The 24,287-nt window shown below is 43.7% G+C and overlaps 1 protein-coding gene across 3 annotated transcripts in view; it reads right to left on the reverse strand.

Annotated features, from left to right (window-relative positions):
- Positions 1-24,287, reverse strand: part of LOC131944801 (uncharacterized) — a 145,363-nt gene that overhangs the window by 43,351 nt on the left and 77,725 nt on the right. For 2 of the 3 annotated variants that reach the window (XM_059305616.1, XM_059305615.1), the window contains exons 4-11: positions 22,622-22,677; positions 20,062-20,187; positions 14,081-16,389; positions 10,228-10,404; positions 8,765-9,073; positions 4,838-5,099; positions 3,161-3,396; positions 567-752 (exon numbers count right to left, since the gene is read on the reverse strand). In XM_059305616.1, the coding sequence (XP_059161599.1) occupies positions 567-752; positions 3,161-3,396; positions 4,838-5,099; positions 8,765-9,073; positions 10,228-10,404; positions 14,081-16,389; positions 20,062-20,187; positions 22,622-22,677 (3,661 nt within the window). The remainder of the gene's footprint in view (positions 1-566; positions 753-3,160; positions 3,397-4,837; positions 5,100-8,764; positions 9,074-10,227; positions 10,405-14,080; positions 16,390-20,061; positions 20,188-22,621; positions 22,678-24,287) is intronic. The other variant, XM_059305617.1, reaches the window with a different exon arrangement.

Consider the following 24,287-nt stretch of genomic DNA (forward strand, 5'->3'; position numbering starts at 1 on the left):
ACACTACTCACTTGGTCAGTTCGTCCGGCTCCCCCCCCCCCTCGTCCATATCAACCCCTCCCCTACCCACCCCATATGCCACACTACTCACTTGGTCAGTTCGTCCGGCTCACCCTCCTTCTCTCCCCCCCCCCCCTCGCCCATATCAACTCCTCCCTCAACCCACCCCATATGCCACACTACTCACTTGGTCAGTTCGTCCGGCTCACCCTCCTTCTCTCCCCCCCCCCCCTCGCCCATATCAAACCCTCCCCCTACCCACCCCATATGCCACACTACTCACTTGGTCAGTTCGTCCGGCTCACCCTCCTTCTCTCCCCCCCCCCCCCTCGCCCATATCAACTCCTCCCTCAACCCACCCCATATGCCACACTACTCACTTGGTCAGTTCGTCCGGCTCACCCTCCTTCTCTCCCCCCCCTCGCCCATATCAAACCCTCCCCCCACCCACCCCATATGCCACACTACTCACTTGGTCAGTTCGTCCGGCTCACCCTCCTTCTCTCCCCCACCCCCGGCCCATATCAACCCCTCCCCCTACCCACCCCATATGCCACACTACTCACTTGGTCAGTTCGTCCGGCTCACCCTCCTTCTCTCCCTCTTCGGAGACGCTCGTCGACCTTGACCTACTGACCGCTTCGTTTTGTGACGTGTTATTTCCGGTATCTCCAATCTCTGAGGCGCACTTGACCTCGTCCTCGGTGATGGGCATGGTCTGGGACCTCTCTCGCTTCTTCCTCAGGATGTACCTGCAGTAGAGTGGGGGGGGGGGGGGTCAGGTACATAGAGGGTATTGTGACTAGGGATAGGGGCTTTACAATGCCTTGGACGCTGGGTTGGTCCAGACACAGTGTGGGGTGAAAACCTACCCACTTACACAGGGTGTAATGAAAACCTACCCACTTACACAGGTTGTAATGAAAACCTACCCACTTACACAGGTTGTACTGAAAACCTACCCACTTACACAGGATGTAATGAAAACCTACCCACTTACACAGGATGTAATGAAAGCCTACCCACTTTCACAGGATGTAATGAAAGCCTACCCACTTAAACAGGTTGTAATGAAAACCTACCCACTTACACAGGATGTAATGTAAACTTACCCACTTGCACAGGATGTAATACACATCTACCTCTTATACTGGATGTAATGAAAACCTACCTCTTATACAAGACTACATAAAAATACACTCACTTATACAGATGTGGAGAGTAGCAATCTACTTCAATCATTTTGGATTTAATTAGATACCCATATTACCGTTTAGCGGCCCAGGGGTCTCCAAACTTTTCAGTCCGAGGGCCGCATTAACTATCAAATTTCAGTTCGGGGGCCAGTTTCTTACAGGCATGTCTTTGATTTTTCTGGGCAAATTTCCTTAGCCATCATCAACAATACAAACGATTCCTTGGGCAAAAAGATCTCCGCGGGCCGGATGAGAGGACCTTGCGGGCCGCATTCGGCCCGCGGGCCGTAGTTTGGAGACCCCTGGTTTAGCCCAACGCTTTAAACCCTACCTAAAAATTAAGCCCCACGCAAGAGTGACCACCTCAACTTTTATCACCACACAGTGTGACCATCAAATATGTCAGCCGCCCCCCCCCCCCCACACACACAGGGTGACCACCTCAACTTTTATCACCACACAGTGTGACCATCAAATATGTCAGCCGCCCCCCCCCCCCCCACACACACAGGGTGACCACCTCAACTTTTATCACCACACAGTGTGACCATCAAATATGTCAGCCGCCCCCCCCCCCCCCACACACACAGGGTGACCACCTCAACTTTTATCACCACACAGTGTGACCATCAAATATGTCAGCCGCCCCCCCCCCCCCCACACACACAGGGTGACCACCTCAACTTTTATCACCACACAGTGTGACCATCAAATATGTCAGCCGCCCCCCCCCCCCCCCACACACACAGGGTGACCACCTCAACTTTTATCACCACACAGTGTGACCATCAAATATGTCAGCCGCCCCCCCCCCCCCCACACACACAGGGTGACCACCTCAACTTTTATCACCACACAGTGTGACCATCAAATATGTCAGCCGCCCCCCCCCCCCCCACACACACAGGGTGACCACCTCAACTTTTATCACCACACAGTGTGACCATCAAATATGTCAGCCGCCCCCCCCCCCCCCACACACACAGGGTGACCACCTCAACTTTTATCACCACACAGTGTGACCATCAAATATGTCAGCCGCCCCCCCCCCCCCCACACACACAGGGTGACCACCTCAACTTTTATCACCACACAGTGTGACCATCAAATATGTCAGCCGCCCCCCCCCCCCCCACACACACAGGGTGACCACCTCAACTTTTATCACCACACAGTGTGACCATCAAATATGTCAGCCGCCCCCCCCCCCCCACACACACAGGGTGACCACCTCAACTTTTATCACCACACAGTGTGACCATCAAATATGTCAGCCGCCCCCCCCCCCCCCACACACACAGGGTGACCACCTCAACTTTTATCACCACACAGTGTGACCATCAAATATGTCAGCCGCCCCCCCCCCCCCCACACACACAGGGTGACCACCTCAACTTTTATCACCACACAGTGTGACCATCAAATATGTCAGCCGCCCCCCCCCCCCCCCACACACACAGGGTGACCACCTCAACTTTTATCACCACACAGTGTGACCATCAAATATGTCAGCCGCCCCCCCCCCCCCACACACACAGGGTGACCACCTCAACTTTTATCACCACACAGTGTGACCATCAAATATGTCAGCCGCCCCCCCCCCCCCCCACCCCCCACACACACAGGGTGACCACCTCAACTTTTATCACCACACAGTGTGACCATCAAATATGTCAGCCGCCCCCCCCCCCCCCCCCACACACACAGGGTGACCACCTCAACTTTTATCACCACACAGTGTGACCATCAAATATGTCAGCCGCCCCCCCCCCCCCCACCCCCCACACACACAGGGTGACCACCTCAACTTTTATCACCACACAGTGTGACCATCAAATATGTCAGCCGCCCCCCCCCCCCACACACACAGGGTGACCACCTCAACTTTTATCACCACACAGTGTGACCATCAAATATGTCAGCCGCCCCCCCCACCCCCCACACACACAGGGTGACCACCTCACCTTTTAGCCCCACTGGCCGACTTCTCCGCCTTGGTCCTCTCCTCCAGGCTCTTGAAGTACGACGCCTTGGCCGCGATACTCATCCTGGACGGGTCATTCTCGGCCAGGTCAGTCTGGTTGCCAGGCAACCGCTGACCATCACTGCCCACGGCGGACTGGTCGTACAGCAAGTCCACGTCAGATCCGGAAAGTATGCCAGAGTCTGTCCTGGAGTCTCTTTTCTCGGAGTCATCGGTCTGAAAAACGGGAGTCATCGTGAGAGTCAGTTATTATCAGAGTCAGGTTTTCAGTTTATGTCAGTGAGCAGAAATCGTGGGAGTGTCAGATACCCAGTTAAAAGGGTCCCAGAGTGACAAGTTTGCTACTACAATGTCAGAAAAATGTCAGAGTAAAAGACTTATAAAGTATTTGTCGTCAGAATATCAAGCATGGCGTCTCATTAAGCACTCAAGTTACAGAAAGTTCTTCAGAACACTACTCTAGTTCTAGCGCCTTTAAGTACAAACTTGTCTTAGCTGTATCCCCCTTCGATCATAATGGGTAGAAGCCAGTTTAGTAAATACATATTTTAAAAATTAACTGGGCTTTTCATTACGTTTATTGTAAGCACTAAGTAACGTGGAATTATGATATGTTTAGTTACACTTTGAGATGATTGAAAAATGCATAAAATGGTGCATGTATTTCTGTTAGCACTTAGCTGTGTGACTGGGGACTGAGTTTCGAATACTGCTGACACAATGAAGGAAGATCAGTGTTTCAATAGATATAAATAAATGTGTACATGTTCAATATTTAAAAATTAACCAATCCTTATTTGACACAAACTACTCAACCATGCTGCTAGTGGATGTCAGAACCAGTCCGTAGCGTGTAGTTAGAGTGGTTAGAGGCAGCATGCACTAGAGACTAGTCTAAGTGGTTGTCGTCTGATCCTTGTGGTTACATTGTGGTCAAGATAGCCATAAAAACATCATAGTGTTAGCATTATAGAACAATGTAGAGGGGAATTTCCGAACACGTGTTACTATTTTTAGCACCCCAGTATTCAGATGCTGGCAGTGATTCTCATGCAGTTAGTGGACAACCCATGCGTCATGACAAGTGCAGGCGCCCCTAAGCTAAACAAGTCTTTGACAACATTCATCACATGAATACTATTGAGCAAAACGGCGTTTATGGTTTGTCAAAAAAAAAAAGTGTAGATCTACATGTGGTGGTACATTACTGACATCAAACATTGCGAAAATCTGTGGGTGGGTGGGGGAGGGGGGAGGATGTTCGCACTTTAGTGTGAAAGAATTACTTATGGAAAGTCTGTGTGGGGAGGGGTAGAATTTTACGAATTTAAATTTATTATTTGGTTATAATAAAAACTAACCAAATACTTAATGATTATGGAATACAGATGGAACTAAACAAGTTTTTTTAAAAATTAAATGCATGGAAGATAAGGTCTAGTTTTTCAAAACGGCTTCTGATTGTATTAGGCAAAGGACTTAGTTATGGTAAAATAACATGTCATTAATGTGCATCCACTACTTTTTGTTAGAATAAAAATATAGCTGAACCTATCTAAACATGCTTTGGTAGGGTATGTTAGTTCGTTAAGACACCATCGGCCTGTTATTGGGTCAACTTGTCTAGCCTATGGGGACACCAGGCACCGTGTCTGACCTTGGCCCACTCCGGGTCAGTTATCAGCATCTGGTGTTCTGGCACCGCGTTCAGCTCCTCGGCTGTAACCGGAAGCGTCCTGTTCCTCAAACGCCGGTTCCGGTTTTTGGGGGGCGGGGACAAGTGCTGGGGGAACTCTATGGATTTCTTGACCCCCGGGGTGACCAAAGTCTTGGAGAGACTCTGGGCTTGGAGCTGCTCGAAAGCGTTAAAAGATGTTTGTTTACGTACCAGCGCGCGGAATGTGCTCACCGTCTCCAGGCTGGGGACAGATAAACATTGGAGTTAGTTGAAAGGATAGTTTCGTACTTACAAACATTTATTGTGACAGATAGAGGAAGGGAGTTAGTTGTGAGTTAGTTTCGTACTTTTAAACATTTATTGTGACACATAGAAGGCAGTTTAAAGAAGTAATAATATATGAGTTAGTTGTGGGATAGTTTCGTACACACACACATTTATTGTGATACATAGAGGAAGGGAGTTAGTTGTGGGATAGTTTCGTACGTACAAACATGTATTGCGACACATAGAGGGCAGTTTAAAGAATTAATAATATAGGAGTTAGTTGTGGGATAGTTTCGTACATATAGAGGAAGGGAGTTAGTTGTGGGATAGTTTCGTACTTTTTAAACATTTGTTGTGACACATAGAGGAAGGGAGTTAGTTGTTGGATAGTTTCGTACTTTTTAAACATTTGTTGCGATACATAGAGGAAGGGAGTTAGCTGTGGGATAGTTTCGTACATATAGAGGAAGGGAGTTAGTTGTGGAATAGTTTCGTACTTACAAACATTTATTGTGACACATAGAGGGCAGTTTAAAGAATGAAGAATATAGGAGTTAGTTGTGGGATAGTTTCGTACTTACAAACATTTATTGTTACACAAAGAGGATAATTTACCGATGTAATAATATAGAAGTTTGTTGTGGGATAGTTTCGTACTTACAAACAATTATTGTGACACATAGAGGGCAGTTTAAAGAATTAATAATGTAGGAGTTGTGGGATAGTTTCGTACTTACAAACATTTATTTTGACACATAGTGAATAATTTAACGAAGTAATAGTATAGGAGTTAGTTGTGGGATAGTTCAGTACTTACAAACAATTATTGTGACACATAGTGGATAATTTAAAATATTATTAATAGGGAAGTTAGCTGTAGGATAGTTTCTTATCTTAATACATTAATTTGGGTACGTAATGGATACTTTCGTATTTGAAAGAAAATAATCATTATACATCAGGTGAAGTTTCGTATTTAAACGTGTTTATTGTGACACATAATCCATAAGTTAGATGTGTACGGCAAACAAGTTTCTTGGACCATATAAAAAATGACACTGTCAACTCCGGAACACAGGTGAATAAGGTGGACTCAGTTCTGCCCTGATTCGAACTCGGGAACTAAACTCCTGACGCTCAAGTTCTCATTGAGCGTTCTACACTTCAATCACACCATCCCTTTAAACTTTTACAAACAGTGGTTAATTGTTAAAAGAGTGTCATGTTTCTACAATCATAAATGTTGGCGGTGTGTTGAATGGTTCTAATTAAAAGGCAAACATAATATACAACAATTACACAACAAATTTATTGTTGTAATCCAATAGTTCCTAGAATGAGAATTCCATTAACAAGAATTACGCGTGATTCAATAGCAATATGGATAAAGGTTGATTTTGTAGGGGAAACACTATGAACATTCGGGATTATTTAATTAATTAACACGCGATGCACATCGCAATCACTTCTAATTACAATCAATTAGGAGATGTGTGCTTTCCGGTGCGTTAAGATATTATCATCATCGTCATCTGAACGTACGGTAGCGATGGGTGTCAGTATCTTACGTTGCTGCTAGAGCTGGGGTGATGTAGTTGGAAGGAGGGGTGTCGGGGGTGGGGGTTAAGGTAAAAACCGCCTACATATGTTAAAGTAATCAACGGACGATTCATTAGCTTTGTATAAAAGCAAGACAGGAGCGTTGTTATATAATTAGCGCCACACTTTAACGCCCTCGTTTATCATTTAAGACACAAAATGATGTTTTTAAAATTGCTGAAGTTTTTTATATTGGCCCATCTAATTCACTCTACCATCAACCCTGTCGTCTGCGTGATCTTTCTACGTGAGAAAGCCACCCTCCACATGGATACATCATAATGGATACACGTTTTAAAAAGCACACATTCGTTCAATTCAGAAAACAATAAATTCAAAGATAGAATAGATGAATCATTCATGTTAAACCAAGAGATGATAGAGCTAAACACGCGGGTAGGATAGGACATTTTTAGTACTGAGTTAGCATTTGGCAACTTGCCGTATTTTGTACACGCTATGACAAGAAGTGGCGTTAAGTATTAACGTATGTGTAGGAGGTAAGTAAACATATATATATATATATATATATATATATATATGTGTGTGTGTGTGTGTGTGGGTGTGCGTGGGTGTGCGTGGATGTGTGTATAGGACCATAATTTTCATATAAATCTTGAAACTACTTACATTATTTATAACCTCTGCTTAGAATATGATACACAAACATATTACACTCCTTAATTACCTAAATCTCTATCACAAATTTCACTTAGCGATCAGTTAGAAATCATGAACCAAAATTTTAATCTGTAAAATCGTAACGTCTTAAAATTCCGTTCACATTTTAGAATAAAAAATAATCCAAAGAGTGTGAGAATGATTTCTGAAAACAAGTTTTTTGTTTAGTTAATTAAATTACTAATTCATATAATTATCTAAGCACACGTCCATCAGCTCTGATGAAAGGTAGAAATTAGCCGTCAGACCTTAATACAAAGATTCTGGTTTAACCGGCAAGAGATAAGCCGACAGGATCATATCCCAGTACAAACTACAACCAGACGACAACAGCTACGTTACTCCTGCCTGACGTCTGCTGTGAGAGGTTCCAGAGCTTGCCAAAACACGTAATAATACACCATCAAATGTTCCCCCCCCCCCACCCGCCTGATTGTAGAATCGTTAAGACGCTAGCCAATCACAGCTTACAAGACAAAGACATACAAAGATGGCGCGGATATTTTTTTAAACTAAGATTTCACTAGAGATGGATGGGAAATAGAGCAAAACAAAAAATACTTTATCATAGAGATGTGAGTATAGGTGGGGGTGGGGGTAAGGGAGGGGGGTGGGGGAGGCTGGGAAACCCGTTTACAAAAAAACATAAATAGAGCGTGAGGAGTTATTTCCCCTAATTGTAAAAGCGGGACGGGTGGATGGGGGGGGGGGGGGGGGGGGAAAAATTCTGACATAGGCGGAGAGGGGGCATTACAGTGTTTTCGAGACATGTGGGGGGGGGGGGCGGTCAAAACTATTTCTTTTATATGACTAATGGGGGCAAAACAAAATATGGCAGAGCTGTGGCTAAAAAATGGGGGGGGGGGGGGGGGGGGGGTTGGGCAGATGAATAAGTAAAGAATAAGGTGCCGCGGGTGGGGTAGGATTTCTCCTGGCTGCGATATGAATGTTCGCGAAAAAACCTGATCAAAACGCTAGTTTTTTCCAGTGCATTATCATATTCATTGCCATCAACGTTCCCTCTGAGCCGCTCGCTTGTGCGGACGCAGTTTTCAACCTGCCTCCTAGTTATTTTGTAAAATACATAGATCTAGATCTATGTATTTTTTATGTCTTTGAGAACACCTAGCACACAAATTGCATGCTCTTTAAAGGGAACGTTGATTACCATATGACGTATTTGTTGATGTAAGAGTGAGGATTAGGCCTAAGGTTAGGACTCATGCTTGGTGAGATGAAAGACCTGGGGTATGGTAGCTATGCCACCAAAATAACCGCGTCAATACCTAACCGGTGTTACACACCACTTTCGTTCAGGAAGGGAGATAACCTGGTACACATATAAGGGAGATCACTGACCAGTCGGCGGCGTTTATCTCCTCCTGCGTCACGGGCTGCGTCTGGTGACGCCAGTCGTTCCTGTTCCTGTTCTGGAACCTGTGACGCCGCTCCTCAACCACCCCAGTGGCGCCGGCAATCTCGTTGAGTTTCTCTATCAGCCTCGTGTTGGATAGCGGCGTTTGACTCGACTGGTTGCCATGGACGCTGGTTGTCAGGGACGAGTTGGTGGTTGCCAGGGCGTGGAGGGAGGAGGAAGAGGAGGAGGTGGAGATCGGGGGGAGGTGCTCGTCCAGAGATTTGGCGAGGGTGGGGGTGATGTAGCCCGACCTGGAGTGAGAGAGACAAAGGTGTTATGATGAAAAAATAGAGGAGTGCTAGACATTCAAGGGTTCCTAGACATTATCTAATGGTAGAAAATAACATTTTTACTTGAAAGCCGTTTGCACACAAGGCAGAAACTTGTAAAAAATGTATATATACATAAAAAAAAATCCTTTCAAGATTTAATTTAAAGTAAATTTGGGTGAAATATGTCAGGTACAATGTTTGGTAAAAATATAGCCTATAGTTAATTACTTACTTTAATGGTTTTTTTTAATGTTTCAAAATATATGACCTATATTTTGTTTGTTATTGGAAAAATACGAAGATTTTAATACATAATTATGTTAACTCATTAGAAATATTTTAAAAGCGTGTTATTATCAAAGTTTTTATACTTGATTTATCATATACTTTAGTCGTAGATTATAAAGAAATTGTAAAGATATATGAATACGTCGGGGCCTGATGTTTCAAAACCAAAAGTAGTTTTTTCTTTGCAAGTCCATTTTTCTTTAAGATACATCTCTCATGCAAAATAATGTTTTACTACCCTAAACGATTCAATGACGCTAATATTTCCTTATACAATCACTCGAGTCGTTTCCTATTCACCGTTTCGTAACTTGCCTTGTATAAAAAATATGTTTAGAGATGTGAAAGCTAACTCAGCAAACGGATCGAGTGATCGTTTCTAATTAATATTGTTACTTCCCGTTTCGTTATTGAATCAAATTTTTTTTTAAATTAACTTTTTATTGAATATTTAATATTTAAAATAAATTGAAAATTTAAAGATATTGCTTTGTCATCGAAAATGAATTCATCAATTTAGAAATTGGTTAAATAACGATTTATAACGATGAATAATTTTGACAAAAAAAAAAAAACCTAACTACCCGACCTCACTATCACAAACAGCTATGTTAGTAAAGCTTAAAAATAAATAAAAATAAATTAAAAATTAAAAAAATAATAAAAAATTACTAGGACTAGATGGGTTCGGGCCCAGTAGAGAGTTGTTGATTGGAATTAGTAAACAAAGCACACGCAGTAAATAAAATGTAAAAAAAAAAAAAACAAAAAAAAAAACGGTACAAACGAAAGTGAGCGACGATGTGTATGTCAACACATCCGTCAAGGCACGCATAAGCACTCACCTTGGCCTTGACCTCGGCGTGGACAGCCCTGACCTTGGCTTGGGCGTGGTGGCGGCGTACTTCTCCTCCTCGATCCTGGTCTGCATGAAGTAGATGCGCTCAGCCACGCTCGTGGGCTTGAGCGTCTCGTCCTCCTCCGGGTTCTTGCCCTGCTCCGCCAGCTTGATCTTTGAGTACCTGGGGAGGGGCGGCCAGGTAGGTGAACACAACGCAGTTAAGTCTGGTGTCTAGGGGAGGGGGGGGGGGGCTTGGACTGCTGGAGTGTTGGTTCAGTGGGGGGGGGGGGGGACTTGGACTGTTGGAGTGTTGGTTCAGTGGGGGGAGGGGGCACTTGGACTGTTGGAGTGTTGGTTCAGTGTAGAGGGGGGGGGGGGGGGAATTGGACTGTTAGAGTGTTGATTCCGTGTAGAGGGGGGGGGGGGCCTTGGACTGTTGGAGTTTTGATTCAGTGTAGAGGGGGGGTCTGGATTTGTACAACGTGGTGTTCTAGTCTAAATAATGTATACCTACGTTGTTTGTTTTCAAAACGGATGGTATGGTTTCCATAGTAATCAAGCTATTGTTAAAGGTAGGTTGCATTTTTTTCGAAAGCGAGATAAGAGGTAGATTGTATAAAGACGTGGTCGAAATTCGGGTTAAAGGTGGACGCCTGCACGTGAGTTAAGATTTGGGATGATATGTCACTTTAAATAGGAGGTGAAAAGGTTTGTTTATTCAACTTGATAAAACAAAAAACAAAAAAAAAACAAAAAAAAAAAAAATTCGACAGGGAACATAACCACGCTTATCGTATCAATGGCAAAGATTTTTAGCAGTTAACTCCCCTGCTTAAAACAACAAACTGCTTAAGAAAGCAATTTGAAGGCACACGCGTTGAGTTTTATTTATAGGCCAACGTTTTATCAGGTTCTCAAATTATGTGCGATTTATCTGGATAAACAGTACACAAAAAAAATCGTGTAAATGATATCGTTTGAGTTATAGCCACCTCCGCTTTATAAAAAGAGTACTTTAAAATGAAAAAGAAAATGAGCCTAAAATGTAAAATAAGCTACGTCACATCATTTGTATACCTACCGCCACTGTTTCTTACCACTTCTAGGCTTGATTAATTACATGTTAATTATGTGGACGGTAATTAGTTTTGGTCTAATTCAATTGTCGTCTAAAGACAAAGGGAATGTTGCACGTCCTAATGCAATGTATCTTAATTAACACAAATGTTGATTGATCGCTAATGGTTTATTGTCCAAAACCTAACATTTAGGCCCAACAACTAACAGTAAAAGAAATGGTATAGTGCAATGATCAAACCATAACATTTACACCCACAATTTAAAATTAATAACCAAAAACACTTACATTAACACACAAACTCTAACATAACACACAAACCGTAACATAACACACAAACCCTAACATAACACACAAAATCTAACATTATAGCCCTCAGCATTATACTAACACCCACAACCTAACATTAGCACCCACAACCTAACATTAACACCCACAACCTAACATTAGCACCCACAACCTAACATCAACACCCTCAACCTAACATCAACACCCTCAACCTAACATCAACACCCACAACCTAACATTAGCACCCACAACCTAACATCAACACCCACAACCTAACATCAACACCCTCAACCTAACATTAGCACCCACAACCTAACATTAGCACCCTCAACCTAACATTAGCACCCACAACCTAACATCAACACCCTCAACCTAACATCAACACCCTCAACCTAACATCAACACCCACAACCTAACATCAACACCCTCAACCTAACATCAACACCCTCAACCTAACATCAACACCCACAACCTAACATCAACACCCACAACCTAACATCAACACCCACAACCTAACATTAGCACCCACAGCATTATATCAATACCCACAACCTAACATCAACACCCACAACCTAACATCAACACCCTCAACCTAACATCAACACCCTCAACCTAACATCAACACCCACAACCTAACATCAACACCCTCAACCTAACATCAACACCCACAACCTAACATTAACAGCCACAACCTAACATCAACACCCTCAACCTAACATCAACACCCACAACCTAACATTAACAGCCACAACCTAACATCAACACCCTCAACCTAACATCAACACCCACAACCTAACATAAACACCCACAACCTAACATCAACACCCACAACCTAACATCAACACCCACAACCTAACATTAGCACCCACAACCTAACATTAGCACCCACAACCTAACATTAACACCCACAACCTAACATAAACACCCACAACCTAACATTAGTACCAACAACCTAACATCAACACCCACAACCTAACATTAGTACCAACAACCTAACATCAACACCCACAACCTAAACACCCACACCCTAACATTAACACCCACAACCTAACATTAGCACCCACAACCTAACATCAACACCCACAACCTAACATTAGCACCCATAACCTAACATTAGCACCCACAACCTAACATTAGCACCCACAACCTAACATCAACACCCACAACCTAACATTAGCACCCATAACCTAAACACCCACAACCTAACATCAACACCCACAACCTAACATCAACACCCACAACCTAAACACCCACAACCTAACATTAACACCCTCAACCTAACATTAACACCCACAACCTAAACACCCACAACCTAAACACCCACAACCTAACATTAACACCCACAACCTAACATTAGCACCCACAACCTAACATTAACACCCACAACCTAAACACCCACAACCTAACATTAACACCCTCAACGTAACATTAACACCCACAACCTAACATTAACACCCACAACCTAACATTAACACCCTCAACCTAACATTAACACCCACAACCTAACATTAACACCCACAACCTAAACACCCACAACCTAACATTAGCACCCACAACCTAACATCAACACCCACAACCTAACATCAACACCCACAACCTAACATTAACACCCACAACCTAAACACCCACAACCTAACATTAACACCCACAACCTAACATTAACACCCACAACCTAACATTAACACCCACAACCTAACATTAACACCCACAACCTAACATCAACACCCACAACCTAACATTAACACCCACAACCTAACATTAACACCCACAACCTAACATTAACACCCACAACCTAATATCAACACCCACAACCTAACATTAACACCCACTACCTAAACACCCACAACCTAACATTAACACCCACAACCTAACATCAACACCCACAACCTAACATCAACACCCACAACCTATCATTAGCACCCACAACCTAACATTAACACCCACAACCTAACATTAACACCCACAACCTAACATTAACACCCTCAACCTAACATTAGCACCCACAACCTTACATTAGCACCCACAACCTAACATTAGCACCCACAACCTAACATTAGCACCCACAACCTAACATTAGCACCCACAACCTAACATTAGCACCCACAACCTAACATTAGCACCCACAACCTAACATTAACACCCACAACCTAACATTAACACCCACAACCTAAACACCCACAACCTAACATTAACACCCACAACCTAACATCAACACCCACAACCTAACATTAACACCCACAACCTAACATCAACACCCACAACCTAACATCAACACCCACAACCTAACATTAACACCCACAACCTAACATTAGCACCCACAACCTAACATCAACACCCACAACCTAACATTAGCACCCACAACCTAACATTAGTACCAACAACCTAACATTAACACCCACATCCTAACATTAACACCCACAACCTAAACACCAACAACCTAACATTAACACCCACAACCTAACATTAGCACCCTCAGTGTTTTTAGACTCACTTCAAGTTCTCCTGGATCTCCTCAGCCGCAGACAGTGACCTTGACTTTCGTCTCTCTAAATTTGGCACGCCGTCCTTTGCCTCTTCAGCCTCTTCCTCCGTCTCGGCTACGTCACCGACCATCTGTTTCCTCATCTGGAGGATCTTGGACAGCTGGGGGTCAACGATGACCGACTCGTTCTCCTTCTTCAGGGAGGGGGTTCTCTTGAGGATGCCTTTCCTCTGCTCGAAGGAGTCGGTTCTCTTGACGGTCACATCTTTAAACGACGACGTCCTTCTGATGCTGTTGGTGCTAGAATCAGATTCCACTGATGTCGGTGGAGCAATGCCAGACTCCACCGAACTTGATGGAGATATTCCAGACTTCAATGATGTCGGTGGAGCAATGCTAGACTCCACCGAACTTGGTGGAGCTATGCCATACTTCAATGATGTCGGTGGAGCAATGCTAGACTCCACTGAACTTGGTGGAGCTATGATAGATTTAGCTACAAGCACGTCGACAGAAGTCTTTGTTGGGGAGAGAGCTTTAATTCCGACTGGAACCTCGTGTGGAGCTTCAGGATCCCGCTGAGGACTTTGTTTAGTGAATTCTTTTATTTTATCATGGTTATTTTCAACCTCTGTCTTCGAAGGTGATACCGACGACATCTTTAGTCTAGAGGGTTCTTTTACTTTGTCATGGTTATTCTCGACATCCGACTTGGAGGTTGGTACGTGTGTTTGTTGTTGGGATATGTGTTTTACGTCAACCGCAGACTTTGTTGTCAGTACCGGTGGTACACGAGTGTGTGGGGCGTTTTCTTTTTCCGGAGATTTTGATTTTTCCGGAGATTTTGATTTTTCCGGAGATTTTGATTTTTCCGGAGAATGACTGTTGGCCATGGAGGAAATCCTATTATCAACTTTTTTAATCAAGTTCTCTGCCTCTTGGAACGACGAGGGGTTGGTCTGACGGGTTGGTGACGTCAGATTTAGCGGCGAGGTGGGGAGGGAGGAGGGCTGCTCAGGGTGGTCCAGTTCTTTCGTCACACGTGACAAGAGTTCCAGACTCCTGTCAAGTCCACCTGTAGCGACCTCCTTACCTGGACTTTTCCTGTCAGGTGATAGTAAACTGGGTTCAATGACCGATGTTTTGTCTTTGGCTGGCGACGCCCTCGCCGTGAGCCGCTCGGTCGTAAAATGCGATTGATTTGTAATCGAACTGTCTTTCGATCGTGTAGAGATCTCAAGCAATCGACTAGACCGTCCGATACTCGAATGGTCACCGGCGTCTTTAGCTGGCTCTGTTGTTTTCAAGTCTCCTGAAGGAATGTCTCCCGTACACCCGCCACCCTCCGGCACTTCTTTCTTCTCTGGTGTATCAATACTCATACCGTACCTAGCTAAGATGCTGGCGGATTTATCTTCTTCAACAGAGGAAGTGCTCGATTCTTTCCTCGGCCTGACTGTTTGACCGCTTAAAGACGGTACGCTACTCGAGATCTCTGGAACATTTTCTTTACTACTATTTACACTGTCTGTGATTCTTCTAGAAAGACCATACCGGGCCGAGAAACTGGTGGATTTACCTCCTGTCGTTGATGCCGGTTCAGAACTACTAGAGGAAAGTCTTACAGGTGGAGCGACGTCTTCTTTTACAGCACTAGCAGGTTCGTGTGTGCTGGGGGGTTCTGAGATCTTTGGTCTGCTGGGGGTTAAGGCATCTTTGTCAGGTGAGGCTCGTGGAGACGTTGGATACCTGTCTCTCATCGACTCCCGGAGAGATCTGTATCCAGTTACAGAAGCGGTCGTGTTAACCGTACCGAAAGTCGCTGCAACAACCTCTGGTTTCACTTCCGGTATAGTTTTTTCTAGGGGCGGATTCAGCACTCTCGGCGGGGTGGGTTCTTTAACAACAGCCGCGGTTTGAGCAAGTCTACGGGACATGAACTCTGACTTAAAACTGGAACTTTTTTCAAGACCCCCGCCAAATCTAGACGCCATGCTCGGGGCTATTTTTAAACTCTGCGTCCGTTCCGGCGTTCTCCTGGCACTTTCCGAGTCCTCACTCGACAGGATCTCTTCTGCTGCCTGTCGACGTACCCCCCTCCTCCCCGCCGCCTCGCCCGTCACGTTGGTCTCAGAGTCAGACTTCTCCGAATTGGAATCGGATCCAGAAAACTTCTGAAGCAGCTGACCAAAGTCCGTGCGGCCTGCTCGGATTTTTCTAGCATCGTTCGTGACGTCGGGTTTAGCCTTGGCCGCTGTCGGGGCCTCGTTGTCAGTACTGCTTGTTTTCTGGCTAAACTTCTGCCGGCTAGCGCTTATCTGTGTCGGTGGGAAAAGTTGGATAAGATTCATGATATATATATATATATATATATATATATATATATATATATATATATATATATATATATATATATATATATATATATATATATATATATATATATATATATATATATATATATATATATATATAATGCGGAATATCGTATACTTGGTTTGGTTTAAATCTACAACAGAATGTTTATTTCGTGTAAATATTTTCACATTTTAGTTTGTTTTTTTTACACAGGAAACATTTAGATATAAGATAATTGAATTTAGATGTTTTAATCTTAATTTAAGTCAGGGATTATTATTGAAGACAGCAAGATTTGGTTTGTATACAACATCTAACACGAAGACCATGCGAAGTAGTTGGACGGATATGAGATGTCATCTAATTGATAGTGGTCACCTCAGAAATGGGCTGTGGGATCTCTGGTAATGGACAGTGGGGCCTAAGGTAAAAGACAGTGGTGACCTCCGCTAAAGAACAGTGGTGACCTCAGGTAAAAGACAGTGGTGACCTCAGGTAAAGGACAGTGGTGACCTCAGGTAAAGGACAGTGGTGACCTCAGGTAAAGGATCGCCGTGACCTCAGGTAAAGGACAGTGGTGACCTCAGGTAAAGGACAGTAGTGACCTCAGGTAAAGGACAGTGGTGACCTCAGGTAAAGGACAGTGGTGACCTCAGGTAAAGGATCGCCGTGACCTCAGGTAAAGGACAGTGGTGACCTCAGGTAAAGGACAGTAGTGACCTCAGGTAAAGGACAGTGGTGACCTCAGGTAAAGGACAGTGGTGACCTCAGGTAAAGGATCGCCGTGACCTCAGGTAAAGGACAGTGGTGACCTCAGGTAAAGGACAGTGGTGACCTCAGGTAAAGGACAGTGGTGACCTCAGGTAAAGGACAGTGGTGACCTCAGGTAAAGAACAGTGGTGACCTCAGGTAAAGGACAGTGGTGACCTCAGGTAAAGGACAGTAGTGACCTCAGGTAAAGGACAGTAGTGACCTCAGGTAAAGGACAGTAGTGACCTCAGGTAAAGGACAGTGGTGACCTCAGGTAAAGGACAGTGGTGACCTCAGGTGAAGGTCGATAGTGACCTCAGGTAAAGGACAGTGGTGACCTCAGGTAAAGGACAGTGGTGACCTCAGGTAAAGGTCGATAGTGACCTCAGGTAAAGGACAGTGGTGACCAGGTAAAGGACAGTGGTGACCAGGTAAAGGACAGTGGTGACCTCAGGTGAAGGACAGTGGTGACCTCAGGTAGAGGACAGTGGTGACCTCAGGTAAAAGACAGTGGTGACCTCAGGTAAAGGACAGTGGTGACCTCAGGTAGATGACAGTGGTGACCTCAGGTAATGACAGTAGTGACCTCAGGTAAAAGACAGTGGTGACCTTAGGTAAAGGAAAGTGGTGACCTCAGGCAATGGATAGTGGTGACGTCAGGTAAAGGACAGTGGTGACCTCAGGTAAAGGACAGTGGTGACCTCAGGCAATGGATAGTGGTGACCTCAGGTAAAGGTCGATAGTGACCTCAGGTTAAGGACAGTGGTGACCTCAGGTAAAGGACAGTGGTGACCTCAGGTAAAGGACAGTGGTGACCTCAGGTAAAGGACAGTGGTGACCTCAGGTGAAGGACAGTGGTAACCTCAGGTAAAGGACAGTGGTGACCTCAGGTAAAGGACAGTGGTGACCTAGGCAATGGACAGTAGTGACCTCAGGTAAAGGACAGTAGTGACCTCAGGTGAAGGACAGTGGTGACCTCAGGTAAAGGACAGTGGTGACCTCAGGTAAAGGACAGTGGTGACCTCAGGTAAAGGTCGATAGTGACCTCAGGTAAATGACAGTGGTGACCTCAGGTAAAGGACAGTGGTGACCTCAGGTAAAGGACAGTGGTGACCTCAGGTAAAGGACAGTGGTGACCTTAGGTAAAGGACAGTGGTGACCTTAGGTAAAGGACAGTGGTGACCTCAGGTAGAGGACAGTGGTGACCTCAGAAAAGGACTGTGGGATCTCTGGTAAAGGACAGTGGTGACCTAAGGTAAAAGACAGTGGTGAACTCAGGTAAAGGATCGCCGTGACCTCAGGTGAAGGACAGTGGTGAGCTTAGGTAAAGGACAGGGGTGACCTAAGGTAAAGGACAGCGGTGACCTCAGGTAAAGGACAGTGGTGAACTCAGGTAAAGGATCGCCGTGACCTCAGGTAAAGGACAGTGGTGACCTCAGGTAAAGGACAGTGGTGACCTCAGGTAAAGGACAGTGGTGACCTCAGGTAAAGGACAATAGTGACCTCAGGTAAAGGACAATAGTGACCTCAGGTAAATGACAGTGGGACCTCAGGTAAAAAGCAGTGGTGACCTCAGGTAAAAGACAGTGGTGACCTCAGGTAAAGGACAGTGGTGAGTTCAGGTAAAGGACAATGGTGACCTCAGGTAAAAGACAGTGGTGACCTCAGGTAAAGGACAGTGGTGAACTCAGGTAAAGGACAATGGTGACCTCAGGTAAAAGACAGTGGTGACCTCAGGTAAAGGACAGTGGTGACTTCAGGTAAAGGACAGTGGTGACCTCAGGTAAAGGACAGTGGTGACCTCAGGTAAAGGACAGTGGTGACCTCAGGTAAAGGACAGTGGTGACCTCAGGTAAAGGACAGTGGTGACCTCAGGTAAAAGACAATGGTGACCTCAGGTAAAAGACAGTGGTGAACTCAGGTAAAGGATCGCCGTGACCTCAGGTGAAGGACAGTGGTGAGCTTAGGTAAAGGACAGGGGTGACCTAAGGTAAAGGACAGCGGTGACCTCAGGTGAAGGACAGTGGTGACCTTAAACAGGAGACAATAATGACATAATTGACTGGGGTGATCTGCGCTACAGAAAGGTAATCTAATGGACAGTGGTGACCTCATCTAATTGATATAGGTGACCTCAGTTAAAGATGAGAGTGGTGACCACATCAGAAATGACATCAGTTATAAGATAGTGATAACTTCAGATAATGGACAGTGGTGACCTCAGCTGGTGGATAGTGGTGACCTAAGGTAATAAACAGTGGTGACTTCAGCTAATAAACAGTGGTGACTTCAGCTAATAAACAGTGGTGACTTCAGCTTATAAACAGTGGTGACTTCAGCTAATAAAAATTGTGAAATGGAGTAATGGACAGAATGGTGAGATTACATTTAGAGAATATGTCTGATATTATATTAATAGTAGTGACAAATACTACACAATGTTGATACATGGTGCTAAATACAATCTAATAACAACATGGCAACACATCTAACAATTACATTCATCTAGATCGTGGCTACTAATTACGTAATGAGTGCAATTAAAATCAAATCGGCCATGCAGCACAACACACATGTGTAATTGGGACCAACGTTTCGGACAGGTAGGTCTATCGTCTGCTAAATCACGTGGTTACATGTAGGTCGTACGTCTAACGTCTGATAAATGACGTAGGCTACGTAGGTCTAACTTTTCCTAAATGACGTAGATCTAACGTCTGCTGAATGACGTAGGTCTATCGTCTGCTAAATTACGTAGGTCTATCGTCTGCTAAATGACGTGGTTACAGGTAGGTCTATCGTCTGCTAAATGACCTGGTTACATGTAGGTCTAACGTCTGCTAAATGACGTAGGTCTATCGTCTGCTGAATGGCGTGGTTACCTTTGCTGACAAGTCCCCCAGATAGCGGGTGGGGATGTTGGTGCGGACACGAGAGCTCGGGGCATGCTGGGGATTGGGGGCGTGGTTCTCCCAAAACGAGGCATGCTGGGACACTAACGAGCCCTCCTAGAGTCAGAGAAAAACAAAATCAAATCAAAGATTTCACACATTGGATTAGTGGGGGGTTAATCAGTTCATATGTATGGGAAAACATTAATTCCGATGGTTAAGGGGGTAATGGTTGGGGGAATATGGTTTGGTTTAATGGTTAGGGGAAAATAGTTTAATCTACCATGGTTAAAGTGTAAAGCGACTGAAAATAAAAATCCAAAAGCTAGTAAATATAATTGAAAAGTTTTCATTCAAATGAAGCTCAAGCTAATATATTTAAAACATATTTTTTTGCAGTGGTGGGGGGGGGGGGGAGGGGAGAATTTGCTTTTGCTCATTAACGTATTAAATCAATTAGTCCATAGAATAATTAATTATCCAGTGTACTGACAAAGACAACATACGCACTAACCATAACCCCCTGATAAGCTTAGAACCTAAATATCCTTTAGACTAACATCCTCGTAAACTTAATTCGTTTATTTATTGATGTCAATAGAAATTACTTCTATTTTTAGATCCACATTTAACCCTGGAACAAAACTACTTCGCCCCTGGCGACAATCGGACCAACATTCTAAATGTCAATACATCTCCAATTAGCTTGTTTGTATTGTGTTAGCTGAATACATTTTAAACATCATCCATCCTCATGGCTGTAGAGCTGATAAAAGGCTTGGCCAGCTTCGCCCCCTTCTTCCACATATACGTGCCGCTGTTTTCTTCTAGATCTGGACCCCAAACTAACGATGGTCTACTTCCACATCATGTGAGCCTAGTTTTGTCTTACTTTTGTCGTCTCCCATTGAGGAATTTTTGATGTGTCATTATTCCATTTTTATTTTCGCTACTGTTGCAGGATATTGGAATATCTACACAACTTTTTAAAAACGCTGCAGTTAATTCGATCTTTCGGTCAGCTTCCATGTTGCTGACTGAAGCAGAGGCGAGGCGACCCCTCCCGGCGCCCGGGGAACAAACTTTCAATTTGGCGCCCCCCCCCCCCCCCCCATATATTTTTTTTTATGTTTATAATTCAAAACTGCAGCTAAAATTAGATTTTAATTTTTTTTCCAACCCATTTCGGCGCCCCTAGGGTCGGCGCCAGGGGACATATGTACGCCCCCCATTCACTACGCCTCTGGACCGAAGGCACATTTTAAATGCATACTAAAAGTTCTAGTCTTTGCATTTCTTGAAAGTATTACCTAGCCTTACACTGGCTTCAGCAATCTCTTGAGTCTAGCTTAGACCCCTCGAGCGATATAACTTTCATTTGACAGTATATTCAACAATGGTAGTTAAAAAGATCGACTTTAAGTTCTGTTTTCATTGAGCGATACTTTCTTAGCGACGCATGAGTACCGTTGTCTAAACATATTTTTTAATACACAATAAACATGTTAGATACTGCATTGGTTACTATCATACCAGTGAAGCAGAAAGCGGTAAAGAAAGTTTTAACAGGAAAGCACATGGACGCATGTCCAAATTTCAAAACAAAATAGAAGCCACATTTAACCTGATTCATAATTAACCCAAACCAATAGTTAGTGTGCACATGCAATTAATACTTTAAACATTAATGAATTATTAATTTTTTAAAATAAAATACAAAATAATAGTGTGCACTAAGCGGGTGTAAAAGTAGGTCAAATTTAGGTTTCGAATGACAAAAGTAGGTCAATATTTAGTTTTATTATTGGCGAAAGTGGGTCACGTTTAGTATTATAACAAGCAAAAGTAGGTCAAGTTTAGGGTTCTAAAAGATAGATAAAACAGCAATTTATGCAATTGAATGTTTACAAATTTGAAAATATATTTTTAATTGATTAATAAAGTAAGTATTTGTCAAGCTGTGTATAACATTGTGAAGGGTCCTGCTGTCTCAGGTTGAAATAAATAGTTGAAATAATATTGTCAGCTTGGTTAAGTTGTATGTTCTGGTTAGTATTTTGTCAGAATTAACACATCTGTAAACAGTGGTAGGTAGGAAGGCTAGAGGTTTAGCCTTAATGTGTGTGGCTATATATAGAGCCAAAACATGTGGGCAGAGAGAAACAAAGCGAATGAAAATAGGCGCGGGTAATAAGCAGTAGGGGTAGAACTGGGGAAAAGTGGGGAGAGTGATGGAAAATAAGGCAACATGAATTACAATTAAAGCAAAATGAATGAAAGTTAGGGCATTATGTATGTAAGCAGAATGAATTAAAGTTAAGTTAAATGTATGAAAGTAAGGGCAGAATGTATGCAAGTTAGGGCGAAATTCTGAAAGTTAGGGCAGAATTCTGAGAGTTAGAGCAGAATGTATGAAAGTTAGGGCAGAATGTATGAAAGTTAGAGAAGAAAGTATGAAATTTGGGGCAGAATGAATGAAAGTAAGGGCAGAATGAATGAAAGTTAGGGCAGAATGAATGAAAGTTAGGGCAGAATGAATGATCCGATTTACCGTGCGTTTCCTAATCGACCTCCCATCCTCATGAGCCGACCCATCTTGTGAGTTATCTGAAACAAATAGGGGACAAAATCTGTTAAAAACAGCAAGTTAAAATCTCTCTCGTCGAGGGCAGGTGACAGAAGATTGTAGAACCCGAACGTCATTGAAATGTAATGACATGCCGACTTTATGGGTCTTCTAGATGGGGCAAGGTACGGGTTTCATGTCCTGGGGATAGGGTCTCATAAGCCTGGGTCGATGTATAGGTTTTATAATACTGGGGATAGGGTTTTACAAGCAGGGGTAAGAGTACGGGTTTCATAATCCCGGGTCGTAACACGGTAGACTGGATTATATAATTGGGGTCAGTGTATGGATTTAAAAACATGGGACAGGACAGCACTATACTGGAAGAGATATTAAGCTTCTATGTGTGTGTGGGGCGGTGTGGGTGTGTGGATGAGACAGGACATCACTATACTGGAAGAGATATTAAGCTTCTCTGTGTGTGTGGGGCGGTGTGGGTGTGTGGATGAGACAGGACAGCACTATACTGGAAGAGATATTAAGCTTCTCTGTGTGTGTGGGGCGGTGTGGGTGTGTGGATGAGACAGGACAGCACTATACTGGAAGAGATATTAAGCTTCTCTGTGTGTGTGGGGCGGTGTGGGTGTGTGGATGAGACAGGACAGCACTATACTGGACGAGATATTTACCTTGTCTGTAGGGTGTGTGTGTGGGGGGGGGGGGGAGAGAAAGGACAACACTACACTGTACCAGATATTAAGCTTGTCTGTGGGGTTTGTGTGTGTGGGGTGTGTGTGGGGGGTGAGAGACAGGACAACACTACACTGTACCAGATATTAAGCTTGTCTGTGGGGTTTGTGTGTGGGGTGTGTGTGGGGGGCGGATGAGACAGGACAACACTATACTGGACGAGACATATTCAATGTGTCTGTGTGTTGTGTGTGTTGGGGCGGGGTATATATGTGGGATGTGGTGGAGATAAGGAAGCGATAAGCTGTCACGTCCTATACACGTGATTTACAAACACACTGACGTGATCAAATTAGTAAAGTTAATTGTTAATTGCTCATTAGCCCAGCACACATTTAATTTATGCTCCATCTGAGATAGTCAGTTGATACCACATTTTAGGGAATGATTTCATATGCGCAAAACCACAATTGGCTTAGACGTACCATGCCCTGGTATTTATATAGAGCCACATCTTAATCTGAAATGAAAGCTAAGTCTATACCACAATCAGTGCTAAACTAATCCAACTCCTTATGTTATTCCTGCTAAGCTAACCTAGTAGCCATTAACAAATCCTTGCCAAAAACAACCTATAATTTCCTTTCTTATTCTCACCTAAAGCTAACATACATAGCATGTAGTAGCAATACCACTAAACAAATCTTCGTCCAAAAACACCCATAACTTTCTATCTTATTCTCAACTAAAGCTAACAAAAATGTAGTAGCAATACCAATACATAACTCTTTGTCCAAAAACAAACTAAAAACGTATTATCTTATTCCCACCCTAACACTAAAGCTAACATCAATAAATAAATCATTTTCCACAAACAGTCCATAACTTTTCTCACCCTAACACTAAAGCTGATAGCATGAATAAACTAACCCCTTGTCATAAACAGCCCATAACTTCCCAT

This window comes from Physella acuta, unplaced genomic scaffold (assembly GCF_028476545.2).
Source record: "Physella acuta isolate Inbredline_101_S28 unplaced genomic scaffold, ASM2847654v3 ptg000508l, whole genome shotgun sequence".
NCBI classification, from domain to species: Eukaryota; Metazoa; Mollusca; class Gastropoda; family Physidae; genus Physella; species Physella acuta.